This window comes from Schistocerca americana, chromosome 4 (genome assembly GCF_021461395.2).
Source record: "Schistocerca americana isolate TAMUIC-IGC-003095 chromosome 4, iqSchAmer2.1, whole genome shotgun sequence".
NCBI lineage: Eukaryota > Metazoa > Arthropoda > Insecta > Orthoptera > Acrididae > Schistocerca > Schistocerca americana.
In genome coordinates this window covers 384970380-384983569 of record NC_060122.1, presented here as the reverse complement: position 1 = coordinate 384983569, position 13190 = coordinate 384970380, and the positions used below count along the sequence as shown (strand labels likewise).

At 38.1% G+C, this 13190-nt stretch overlaps 1 protein-coding gene across 1 annotated transcript in view; it reads right to left on the bottom strand.

Annotated features, from left to right (window-relative positions):
• Positions 1-4046: 4046 nt before the first annotated feature.
• Positions 4047-13190, bottom strand: part of LOC124612934 (ribokinase-like) — a 66185-nt gene continuing 57041 nt past the window's right edge. The window contains exons 6-7 of the mRNA XM_047141432.1: positions 6602-6820; positions 4047-4490 (exon numbers count right to left, since the gene is read on the bottom strand). Of these exons, the coding sequence (XP_046997388.1) occupies positions 4308-4490; positions 6602-6820 (402 nt within the window). The 3' untranslated portion in view covers positions 4047-4307. The remainder of the gene's footprint in view (positions 4491-6601; positions 6821-13190) is intronic.

The window sequence follows — 13190 nt, the reverse complement described above, 5'->3', positions numbered from 1 at the left end:
TTTTATCATCACAAATAATATAATACTCATAACTACCGACTAATAAACAACCAACGAGGGGAGGGCCAGGGTATAATGGGGGATCATTTGACGGTTAACTTGCGTAGCGGTGAGACCTTGCTTATATAGCAGGAAGAAATAATGTACGTGCGAATTGTTCGTGAAGTATAAAACCTTACATCGTGACTAGAAAAATGAGTGGCACCCGGTTCGGCGAGAAATGCAGACAAGGAATGTCATGAATATTCACTCCATGTGCAGTTGTGAAACGCCGTTTGAAAGATGCGTTCGTATATTGTGAGAGTCTTCTTCAAGAAGCGGACGCCATTGATACAGAAGCATCAGCAACAATTTCTGCCGATGGTGATTGGAGAAGAACTGTATTGGGCTACCATGGAAATGTTAGGAGAAAAAATACTCATCACTGACGAGGACCTTATTCATTTTGATGAAGTAGACATAGAAGATCAATTCCGTGAAGTCTAAGAAAATTCATCTGATGATGAAGATTATGAGCCAGCAGAAAAGGCGTCAAAGGGCGATTATGTTCCATTGGAGACCAAAATAAAAGTTGTTAAACTGGCAAAAGAACACCCCAAATGGAGTCTTCGAACTCTCCAGATAAAAGGGTCTAGAAGTTTGACAAGAAAAGACGAATTGAAGAGATGGGAAGAAAACATAAAATCTGGAGGATCAACGATCGATAAATATTCGGTAATTGATGCGTGGACCTATGACCATTTCGTTGAGTCTCGCCAAAATTATGAGCAAGTAAGTGTTCATTTTTATCACTCTACATCTAATTTTCTATATCTTCAACAACCTCATTGAAGAAATAATTATATTAATAAAATGAAACTTTGATTTTACTTTTCAGGTAACAACCAGAAACCTACAGCAGTGGGCTTTGGCTGCTGCAAGCCAATTCCAATCTGAGAACTTCATCTTCAAAGCATTGCTTTCATGGCTAAAAAAATTCAAACTATGGCACAGAGTTCGGCAGAGGAAGATCACGCAGTATGTGAGTTTGAGGGAATGCGTGTCTGCGGAAGAAACGTTGGAAGCCATGAGAAAGTTTCAATTGCAGACAAGGGCAGTCATCCGGAATTTCGAAAAAAAATTTGTTATCAATACAGACCAGACAGGTTGCCAGTACCAGTCCACAAACAACAGAACTCTCGTCGAAAGAAATTCAAAGATCATGTTTGTCAGAAAGCGCAATATGAATAAGGTGACGCACTCGTACACGGCACAATATGTGATAACATTGTGTGGCGAATTATTGCCACACGTGTTTCTTTGTTTGCGAGAAGCCACGGGGCACTTTGGACCAAAGGTTCAGAACACCATTGACAAATTAATGAAAGATCTTCTGAATGTCGTCGTAATGAGTTCGAAATCCGGGAAACTTACCATGCAATTATATTGTTCATTTGTATCTAGCGTCATGCTTCCCTATGTGAAGAAAGAAAAATTCTTATTAATAATAGATTATTGGGGGGATCAGACTAATCCTGGTTTGTACGACGAAATTTTCACCGATGACGAAGGACTTGGAACACGTATGGTTAAAGTCGTACCTCCGAAATGCACGCCAATTTACCAACCGTGCGATGTTTATTTCTACAGGCAAGTTAAACATTTCATTGAGCATCTTCAAAATTGTTCTTATTTAATCGAAAGAGAAATTGCTACTTGTGAAGAAGCCATTAAAATACACTCGATACTGCATGAACAATTATCAGTGCCGATATTTAAGGAAATGCTGTGTTATGCGTGGTTTGCTTCCAAATTATCAGATGAAAGAGAGGTTTTTAAAAATTTTACCGAGGTTTGTTTTCCCATGGAAAACCTCAAAAGACCATGCGTATGTGGAGCATTTATTCAATGCAGCTGGTGCTGTTTAACTTTGTTTTCCATGTTTTTACGAAAAATACCATCCTGAAACTTGTACACGTAATGTTGAAAGCGATCATTAGTTGTACACCTTTCGAAAGCTGTCTGTGGCAGTCAAAACATGAAGGTAACATGTAGTTTCGGCCTCCTTCCAGGTATAACGGATTTCTCAAATCACGGACAAGCAAACATTTTCAGTATCAGTTTATGTTTATATTGTTTATATGGTGCGGAGACCTGGACATTGAGGAAGGAAGATGAAAGAAGTTTGGAGGCACTAGAGATGCGGTTATGGAGAAGACTGGAAAAAGTGAAATGGGAACACCGAGTAAGGAATGAAGAAGTATTAAGAAGGGTTGGAGAAGAAAGAGAAAACAGAACTAGATTGGACATTGTTTGAGGAGGGACTGTTTATTGAAGGAAGGAATATAAGGAATGGTAGAGGGGAAAAGGGGAAGAGGAAGATATCAAATGCTGGACAATATCAAAGGAGACAAATATTCAGAAATGAAAAGACTGGCTACGGACAGACAAAAGTGGAAGAGGCTTAACTCACGACAAGACCTACCGTAAGGCAGAATACCATAATACTACTACTACTACTACTACTACTACTACTTCTACTTCTTATGCGTTTGGTCGTTTACTAGTCAGTAGTTATGAATATTATATTATTTGTGATAATAAAACTTTGTAGACTGTCAAATAACATTGTAAATTTATTACATGTATTTTTCCTGTTATATCGTTTGTAATATAAATAGTAAAGAATATGACTGTGTGGGGGGGGGGGGGGGGGGGAGGTGACAAATGGGACTCGATCCAGTGACCAATGACCTACGATTAACCACTCAGCTGCCGCCACTTCGTGATAATAACGGCCACGCACAGGTACACATTTGATGACTGAAATTATCTTGCGATTTTCTCAATAACGGTTGAGAAGTACGCGCTACTGCTTACAGATTTTGTTGTCCTCATGGATTACTACAAGTGTACGAAGTTTGCAATAAATCTGCATTCCAATCGTCATGGCCACCCCTTGTAAGTCTAACCTGTCCCTAATCTAGTGGTTTGATTGGAAAGCCGTCAATTTCATATGCTGCCATAGATCTGGAATCTAAAAGCAAAAGGTGGTGTGCTACAGAAAAGAGTCCATAGATGTGGACAGACCGTTTTTTGTAAAATAGTACTACAAATTCATGAGAGGGGTAAATCTGACATGCTTCTGGGGTGGTATAGAAATAGAACTGACATATGATCTAAGAGGTGGTATATGAGACTGGTGGTGTTCTGGCATTGTGTCATTGGAGTGTTGTTTTTTTTGGGGGGGGGGGGGTGTTAGCAGTCATAAACAGTTGGCTATTGTACATACGTCATCAACAGCGACTGGGGAAAACCAGTGAGTACTCACTGATGCAATTTCAAGCTGATATATCAACAGATTCGACACAGAGTGGAAAATTTGATATGAAAAGGAAAGAGACACCAAGCATTTGAGAAGAATCTATGGAAAGGAAAGGTGCAACAATCAACAAATCTAACTGCTAATGTCAGATATGACAAATGGTCATTGGGCACAGTATGATGTCAAGCAAGCATGGTGCGAACTCTGCCCAAAAAGCTGTGCACATATCGTCTGCAGAAAATATGGTGTACATTTGTGTACGATAGAAAAAAAGAACTGTTTTTACCACATGAAGTAATGTGCATTTATAGAAACTGTTGATGTCTTTATATCAGTTGACAGTTTTCACAGTGTAGGTAATTTTTGTTTTTAATTAACTTTTATTCCGTTTTTGTACCCAGTAATGTTAACAGTAAACACTTCACAAAATAAATGTTAACTTGTTTCAGATTTATAATATTTTCCATTTCTTGGGTTAGTGTTATGTTTCTCATTTCATTTGACTGTTGAGTCCCCACTGTTGGCGTGCACTGTATTAATACAGAAGATAGTGAATTTTAATATCTCAATTGCTGAATTCATAATATGGAAATGAAAGGTTGAACAGGTGCCAGCCAAAAATCACAGGATGAAAGCAAACTGGCAATATGCTAACATGGAAATCTTGCAGTTTGCTTGTGTGTTTCTTATTTGTTGTGAATTGCTCAATAAATATAGAAATTAACTGTATTATGAGACTCTGTCCTGCATACCATCTGATATTATTATTGTTGCACAATTTTACATTATGAAATTGTAACATGTGTTAGTATCATTTATCCCTTACAACTCAGCTATTGATATCACATTATCCAAAAGTTTTTATCCACTAAAGTTTTACTTCTGTTGGCTTCTAAGTACAGAAATTAACAAAGCACCCTGTGTTCAACTTAACAATACTGACAGTCTTCCAAAAGCAGTGTAATGAAATAATGCACCCAGTTCACAAATATTATGTACAATATCAGCAATTCATTAATATTTCAGGTGGTAGTTGATGTGCATAAGGGAAACTAGTCTGTGTTCCTTCTGCTCGTACACTGATGGATGCCACAGCACATGCCCTGCTGACCATCTCAGTTAACAACAACTTTGGGCAGCGTGCGAGGAAGAATGCCAGTGCACCCAAGAATGAATCTCCGGCACCCTATAACATAAAGACACATATTTATATTTTCTGTTGGCAACTGAATTTTTCTGACAGTAGTTTTTGGTGAGCTATTTGACAGATACCACCTGTACAGTTAAGATGATGGGACTCATGAATATGATGAAAACTGTGACACTCTCTTAGGAAAAGCTTTCCCAGCAAACGTCCAGACTAACAATGAGAAAAAAGTGATAACTAGTCGCATGGATTCCTTCAACTGCCATTCCCCTGCCTATTTGACCGATAATTTCTATTGATTCTGTTATAGACAACCTGCAAACCTCTTACAAGATAAGCATCTACTGTGAAGTTTAAGAGGTAGTTTGATTTTCTGTGTTTGAACTCGCAACCAATGTATTTGGTGAAAGAGGCAGTATTTTATTGTTTATTGTTAAATATTCTCATAACTCAAATGATTTTTTTTAAGCCGATACTCACATGCTGTCGCATCAACACTATTGAACAAGTTTGATTGTAACAAAATGAATTCAGCAGATTATTTTCCCAAATACAATAATAAATTACAATCTTGCACAGCTGTATTATTGCACAATGTAAGCAAACATTAGATAAATACCCTAAAACTTTCACAGTGTGTGCATTCCCCCCCACCCCTATTAGTAACAACTCACGTGCCCTACTCTGTCCATACAAAAAACCTAACGTAACAGACCTAAACACATTTATATTGAAGCAAATGACAGCACAAAAAAATTATTCACAGAAAATCTGTCTTGAAAAAATATTAAAAATTTATCATCTGTGGAATCTGGAATGGAGTTAGTGATTAGCAATAATTCAGTCACTCCAGCTGGTCCATTGAGTATGTGACTCATAGAATGATGAGGCAAAAAATTATGACTGTCTGCTTAAAAGCATGTTGATCCAACTTTGGAACACAATACAACAGCAATTCTGTATGGTATAAATTAGGCAAGTCCTTGGTAGGTTTCTGGAGATGTTTAAGCTCAGGTCATGCAAAAATTTTGGACCAATGGTTTCTGGGCACAGAGCTGGCACCTGTTGCATCCCAGATGTGTTCCACTGGGTTCGGATCAAGTGAATTTGGTGGCCAAGACACCAGTATGAGTTCTCTGTCACAATCCTCAAACCACTGTAAGATGATTCTGGCCAAGGGTGTGGGCAGTTACTCTGCTGGAAGACACCAATGCTATCACCATCGAGAAAGATATTGAGCTTAAAAGGATGCAGGCGGTACACAATAATATCTACATAGTCTGCAGCTGTCATGGTACCTTCATTTATTAACACACAACACACGGAACCCCCGAGTTAACATCCCCCCCCCCCCTACCCCAACTAGATTGCATCTTTGATGTGGTGCATGTTTCAAGCAGTAGTTCACCCGTACAATGATGTATCCGGAAACTACGATTGTCTAGGTGTAACAAAAAATGTGATTCATCAGACAAACTTCCATTGATTCACAGACCAATCTCAATGATCCTCCGCCCACTGCAATTGTTGACAATGTCAGATTAACATGGGAATGTGCAGGAGTTGTGTGCTGTGGAACGCCATGTTCAATAACATGCTGAACGGTGGCAGCCTACACTGATTTACATAGCAGACAGTGTTCAACTTCCCTGTTTTTTGGTGCGGCACAGACGCCCAACATCTTGTTATTTATTTATGGTTTCACCATCTTTCAACAAGTTTCCATAGATGCTCATGACAGCAGCTTGCAAACAACTGACCAGCTTTGAAATTTTTAAGATATCTGTCCCTAGATGCTGAGCCGCAACAATCCATCCTTGGTCTAACTTGCTTATGTCAATGGATTTCCCATGGCCCTGTATCTTTGTTAGAATGATTCCCCATTCATTTCTGCTCGGCTCATGTACTTTCCTTATCCTGTCACATGCCTGCAACACCAACAGGTTGTATCCTATCTCGCAATGAGCTGTACAACCAACATGCCTTTACATTTTAAATGCCCCCTTACTCTGTCATTTTGATTTCCTCAATTTAAGTGAAGAAAACAAAAATAAATTGAATAAGTGACCACCTCATGTTTAAAAACAGGTGCAGTGATGTATAACAAAACCAAATACTTGGAAAAATAGGAAGTAGTTGATAGAACTTACTGTTGAATCAACAACTGGTGCAGCACCAAAAGTACTCTTATGCTGTGGAACTGGTATATGGATTGCATCCTTTCCTCCAGCTTCTGCGACTACTGCTCCAAATTCACCCAGTGTCAGGACGATGGAACATCGGCCAGATTTGGACCTCTGTTGCAGATCTTTTGCTACCAGAATTGCTTCACTGACGGATGATGCAGAATGGCCTGATATTGTTTCAGCCTACAGTTAACACAATGAATTTGCAATTAGATGCTGATATGATATGCTTCTAAAAGTGTTTCATTAGTGGTAGAATAATTCTCAGAGTAGTAGTGTATAGTAGAGAAATATGAAAATAAAAAGTGTATCGCTAAAACAAATATAGCAGTACAATCAAAACTTAATTGTTTGTAGAGAATGTTACAGGAATTGAGCTTCTTGTGGTAACTAAACAATAACTGCGTCACTGCATATGACATTTCCAAATACTCACCTGGACTATAAGTTTGATATTTGGTTCAACAAAGATCACAATAAATATGTGCAATACACAAAAGAAATGTACCATCAAGACTTTTTTGATCTACAGTGAAACCCTTATTTTGCATTTTTGTGTGGGCCAGATTTAAAAAATGCAAAATTGAGGAAAATGGGTGAATTGAGAAAATGTGAACCCCCCCCCCCCCCCCCCCAAAAAAAAAAAAATGAGCAAAAACACATGTAATTGACATATATGATTAACAATTGCAGTCCTCTCCAATAATCTGTACAAAATCTGACTAAGTGAAGGAAATTAACTGTACAATACAATGTTTATACAATAATTTGTGGTAATAAATTTCATCAGTTCTTTCAAAATCACACATGAGCTTTTTCTTGCTGTTACACAACAAAAATTGAAATTGGCATCTGGGTACAAGATAATCCGGCTGTTTTCTGACATGCTACGACTAGAAATTATACATTCAAAACATGCGTTTTTGAGAGATCATCCTTTGTGCTCAGCCATAAAAAAGCAAAAAATTGGTGAACATATTGAACTAAACCAAAAGCATCACAGCAGCTATGTGGTTAAAACACAAGCATAAATGTGGACATCTGCTTAATGACATACTCTGTCACCACTGCTGTTACTGTTTAATGCTTTTCTTATGAGCCACACTTCATATGCTCACCGCTGTTAAAATGTTATTTTAGGCTTGATGAGACAAAGCAAGATGTGAAAAAATGAGTTTACTTCCACAGTTGACGTTACAAGCTTATTAGAATTGGCTCAGTGCATTTCTGTATACTATGTAAAACGTAAATTTGAAAGAAAGCTCCGGTGCTACAGTTTCGCTTCATGCCCTTTATCATTGCTGCCAGTCTTTACAATCCACAATGTGTGGTGCAAAGTATGAACATGAGTAAGGTATGTAGTTGTTGCAACTGTATCAAGTCCAATTTGAACACAAAAGTCTTTAAAATGTGCTATTGCAAAACACTTGTTCTATTTCCATGAAAAGTACTGCATGCATGAAAAGTACTTTTTCAGCACTTCTCAAAATGCTTTCACCCCTACCTGCATTCCTGTCACTGCAGGGCCACTCCCTCTCTCCACATCGCTAGTAGGTGAGCCACTTTACATACGTTAGTGTGGTGTGGTGGCTGCAATGGATATCGGGTAAAGTCACCAGCCAATAAGAGTTCACTAGCTAGAAATGGGCAACATTTCCTCGATTATGACTGAGCATATTCTTTGAGTCTGTGTTTGAATTTAAAAGGTTGCACCGAGCTTGGATTACATCAGCATTTCCTCTTTCACAAAAGACCAAAATATTCCCTTAACTCCACCACCACCCGTGGTGCAAACCACCTGTCTTTTGTGCCACTTATAGCTCTTTCAGTAAAACCAATATCAACAGGAAGAAAATGGGACGTAAAATGGGGAATGTAAAAATCGAAGTTTGCAGTAATGATTATAAAAAATAATGTCATACCTATGTTGTTATGACTCTACGAAAAACATTAATTTTTGTAATTGGTGGTACTCCATTTTTCATTAACAATAAAATATGATTGCGGCTCATGTGAGAACATTAAAAGTACGACAAATTCAGAAGAGGGCAAGAATTTTTATATTTATCAACAAGCTTTTCCAAACACCAAGGGCAAAGAGCCATGAGGGAACGCAATACTACCACATTTATCACAATATAGCAATGAACAACAATCCTTACCACAACAGGCTCATTCTGTGTCAGCAGCTAAACACATGGGATAACTTGCAGACTGGCAACAATGATCACACTTGAGGTGGCAAAGACCCGAACATAGAATCTACCCCAATATTCACACAAACATCATTAAAGTTATGCTGGTGTTTGAGAAAGTCATTAAAAATATCTTACTTATCTTGTTGAATTCTGTTAGCTCATAATTTATTTTTTTAGGTGATTGTAATATATTGGTATCCCAGACTTTCATGCATGACATGAAAAACTGTCTCCTCACATTTAGTGTACATACATTTTTATGCATCAAGACAAGCATAGGGTAGACAAACTGCACAACAGCAGCATATTTTATCATAACCAAATCATTGGTACATGAGCCAAAGGACACTCCATCTTTTAGGTTGTGCAGTAATCAGGATTAACAAATGCCAATGTGCCAAAGGTGTACCATGAGTATCGTAACTCTAGGAAAATCTGCAATGGTGAAGGCAACTGCTGTGGTTAAGGCATATTAATGACAGTGATTGCCATTGACTACTGATTGTAATAGTGGACAAACGGGTCATAATGTGGCCAAACATTCATTACTTTTGTGCTGGATGGTGATAAAAAATCAGAGAGTAACTTTATCAAGAACCACCTCCTTGCATGGGATACAGAAACCAATACTCCACAGCACATCACATGACATTAGGACAGGTGCAGGAACATTGTCATTGGACATTCAAAGCAAGGGAAAAGATCTCCTGGACTGATGAGTTGCAATACACACAGACTACAGGATGTGAGTACTTTGAAACTCTCATAAGATGATGAACATCACTTTGCCAACAGTGCACTTTTCTGGCAGTTGTTAGAGAACAGTTCCATAACTGTTTTTTTGAAGCACAGACAACCACTGCTTAACCCTTTTGCTGCTGTGGATGTCCATACATTTCCTGCACTGCCGTTACCCAGGTGCTGTGGACATGGGTTTTCCTAGAGTGCATCCTGTGCCGCTGACGTCACTGCTGCAACAAGTTGCTTCCTTATCTCGGGGGAATAAAAAAGTTTCAAGTATTTATCATGCAACATATGTGCCTCATTGCCTCCTATCGTTTGCAAAACACCTCGTTTTGGTATCTTAAATAATTTATGAGATATGATGATGGTAATGTCAACATGATTTGTGATGCATGAGGACATGATTGGGTGTGTCACGTGTGACCAACTGTCACATATAAAGCCCAATGACTAGAGAATGAATTGAGGTATTGTTCTGCTCTCAATTTTAAATAAAATTTTGATATCTTATGTGCATTTCACTAACTGCAGTGTATGATGTAAAACCAACTAAACAAAACATTTACACAATGCTTTTTTACCTCTGCAAACTCTGTAAAATTTTGTGCAATATTTTACTTAATTGACTAGAGAATGAAATGAGGTATTGTTCTGCTCTCAATTTTAAATAAAATTTTGATATCTTATGTGCATTTCACTAACTGCAGTGTATGATCTAAAACCAACTAAACAAAACATTTACACAATGCTTTTTCACCTCTGCAAACTCTGTAAAATTTTGTGCAATATTTTACTTAATTTGGTGCAGCAAAGTTAAGTATGACAGGTAACAAAAAGAAATTCAGTTCTTTATTGAGCAAAGATATCAGACCAGAAGATTTGCAAAAAAACAAATTTTTTCAGTTAATATTTTCAAAAAATCGGATGATAAGTATTTCATATCAGCCAGAATGCTATAGCTCGGCACATGCACCAGCATTTGGTGAGCCATACAGCCACAGGAAAAGCTGCCCTCAGCACAGAATGCAAACATCACATCTGCAGCAGTGAAAGGGTTAATAATACTCAAATTCACCAGTTGTGGTGATGAAGTCATGCTATTTCATTTTCATCAAATCAATCTTTGAAACGATCTTCTCCATCACCTTTCATGGAAAATTTTATTGGCAATTCCACAGCTGATAAAGCATTTGTCTGTAAATAGACATTTTACAGTTATGTTGCCAAAACTAGAAGCAAGAATGAAAGATAGATAAATAAAGAAATAAAATAAAAACCCTGTAGTCATGGACCGTCTATTTCCAGAACAATATGGGCCATTTTTATTTTAGCAGATACAATACTGTACTCAGAACAGTGCCTCCATGACAAAATGGGTGTGATTGTTTAAAATGATTACGTATCACACTACCTTTCTTTCCGGTGTGGCTGCAGGAGCCAATGAACATTCATCCCCCCCTCTCATTACAGAACCTCCATCATGCTTTATTAGTTTCCTTTGCCTGATACCCATCTCATGTGGTGGTAATAGTATAAAAGTAGACTTACCAGACAGCTATTATGCTGTTGTTAGAGAGAGAGAGAGAGAGAGAGAGAGAGAGAGAGAGAGAGAGAGAATAACACCCAAAACAAAAATAAAAGAGAAACCACTGAAATCTAAAATACTTTGACTTTTAGTAGTGACATGTTCGTTACGAATTATCAGAGTAGTCAGTTTCTGTCACTTTTGCATCAGTTGTCATTCCCTTAGAGATAATAATCTTAGAAGCACAAGAATCAGCCAGACAAAAATTATTGCAAGAAAAAAATGTTGGTTTGGTATTTATCTTCTCCACAACTAGATTTATGTCAAAGATATAACATTTGTTATTGATTACAGTCATGTCTTGATGTTTGTGCACTCAAACAGTGTATCACCTTTTTACCTCTCAATAAACACGACACTGCACTGGTAATGCTGATGGTCACTCTCTAACATTTGTACTAAGCACTGTTTGCAACAATTTTTCTACTAAGAACCTCACTGTGTACTACTATATCATCTCCAACCAGCTTCAACAAGATACTAAGATGATGTACTAAATTATTTGTATGTACTGGTGATAGCTGCACATACAGCACCACTGATGATTGCCAATGACACAATTATACCATATTTATCCGATTATTTCCCAAATTCATCATTCAAAAAATATGGGGTCATCTTATATTTGCAGATTAAACTACTGTTGCTGAGGTCAACATTTTTACATTGTTTAACAGGTTAATATAGGGTCACCTTATATTTACAGATGAAGCTTTAGCTACTGAGGTTTTGTACAAATTTATTTTGAACAATTCCGAATGATAGGGGCGTATAAAACAATACTTGGTTTTACTTGCGTTCGAATAAACTTGAGATTTCTTGATATGCTGAAGTGCTTGATACAGTGTCGACCTTGTTTGAACAATCACGACACTTGAATCACAACACTAGCGCAAGGGATTTATGAGATACTATGAACCAGCCACTACAACACTCTAATACCCTGCTTAAAAACTGGCAATTTTGTGAAACAAAGGAGGAAATAACATTAAATTCTATCACCTTACAAACTTTTCTTGTATTTGAACAGGTTTGCATTAAAAGTTGTTGTAAATACATACCGGGTGATCAAAAAGTCAGTATAAATTTGAAAACTTAATAAACCATGGAATAATGTAGATAGAGAGTAAAAATTGACACACATGCTTGGAATGACATGGGATTTTATTAGAAAAAAGTTCACAAAATGTCCGACAGATGGCGCTGGACAGCAAAACATCAGTGACTGCGCATGACAATCGTGTATAAAAGGAGCTGTAATGAGAGAGAGAATCAGATGCGCCAGCAGTCGCATAATGTTGATGTTACCTGAGAAGGCACTTTTCGTGAAGCTGTATTATCAGAATGGGGAATGTGCTAGTTCAGCGTTATGATCCTATCGCCATAGGATGGGGATTCAAACGAGTAAAGGTCCGTTGACAAATGCAGCTGTAGCGAGAATGATTTCGAAGTTCAAAGCCACAGGTTGTTTAGATGATAGACCCCGTTGTGACCTACCGAGCACAAGGCGTAATGCTGCTGAGACAGTTCAGGAAGAAATGGAGACTGCAGCGGGTTCGTCTATGCACGGGGAAGTTAGTGCTCGTGCAGTTGCATCGCACCAGCATTCCATACACTACTGTTTGGTTGGCACTGAGGCATACCCTCCGATGCTATCCGTACAAAATCCATCGACATCATGAACTGTTACCCGGCGATTTAGTGAAGCGGAGGGCATTTGTGGTGTGGGCATTTCAAAAGATGGTGGAAAATGACGATTGGTTGAGTAACGTGTTGTGGACTGACGAAGCTCATTTCACGCTCCGAGGGTCTGTCAACCCCCACAACTGCAGAATTTGGGCTACCGAAAATCCTAGAACTGTCGTGGAAACTCCATTGCACGACTAGAAAGTCATGGTGTGGGTTGGATTTACTACATCCTTTGTTATCAGGCCTTTTTTCTTCGAGGAAATGCGTGATTCTGGTTTTGTAACTGCTACCGTGACGGGTGAGAGGTACGCCAATATGTTACAGAATTGCATCATCC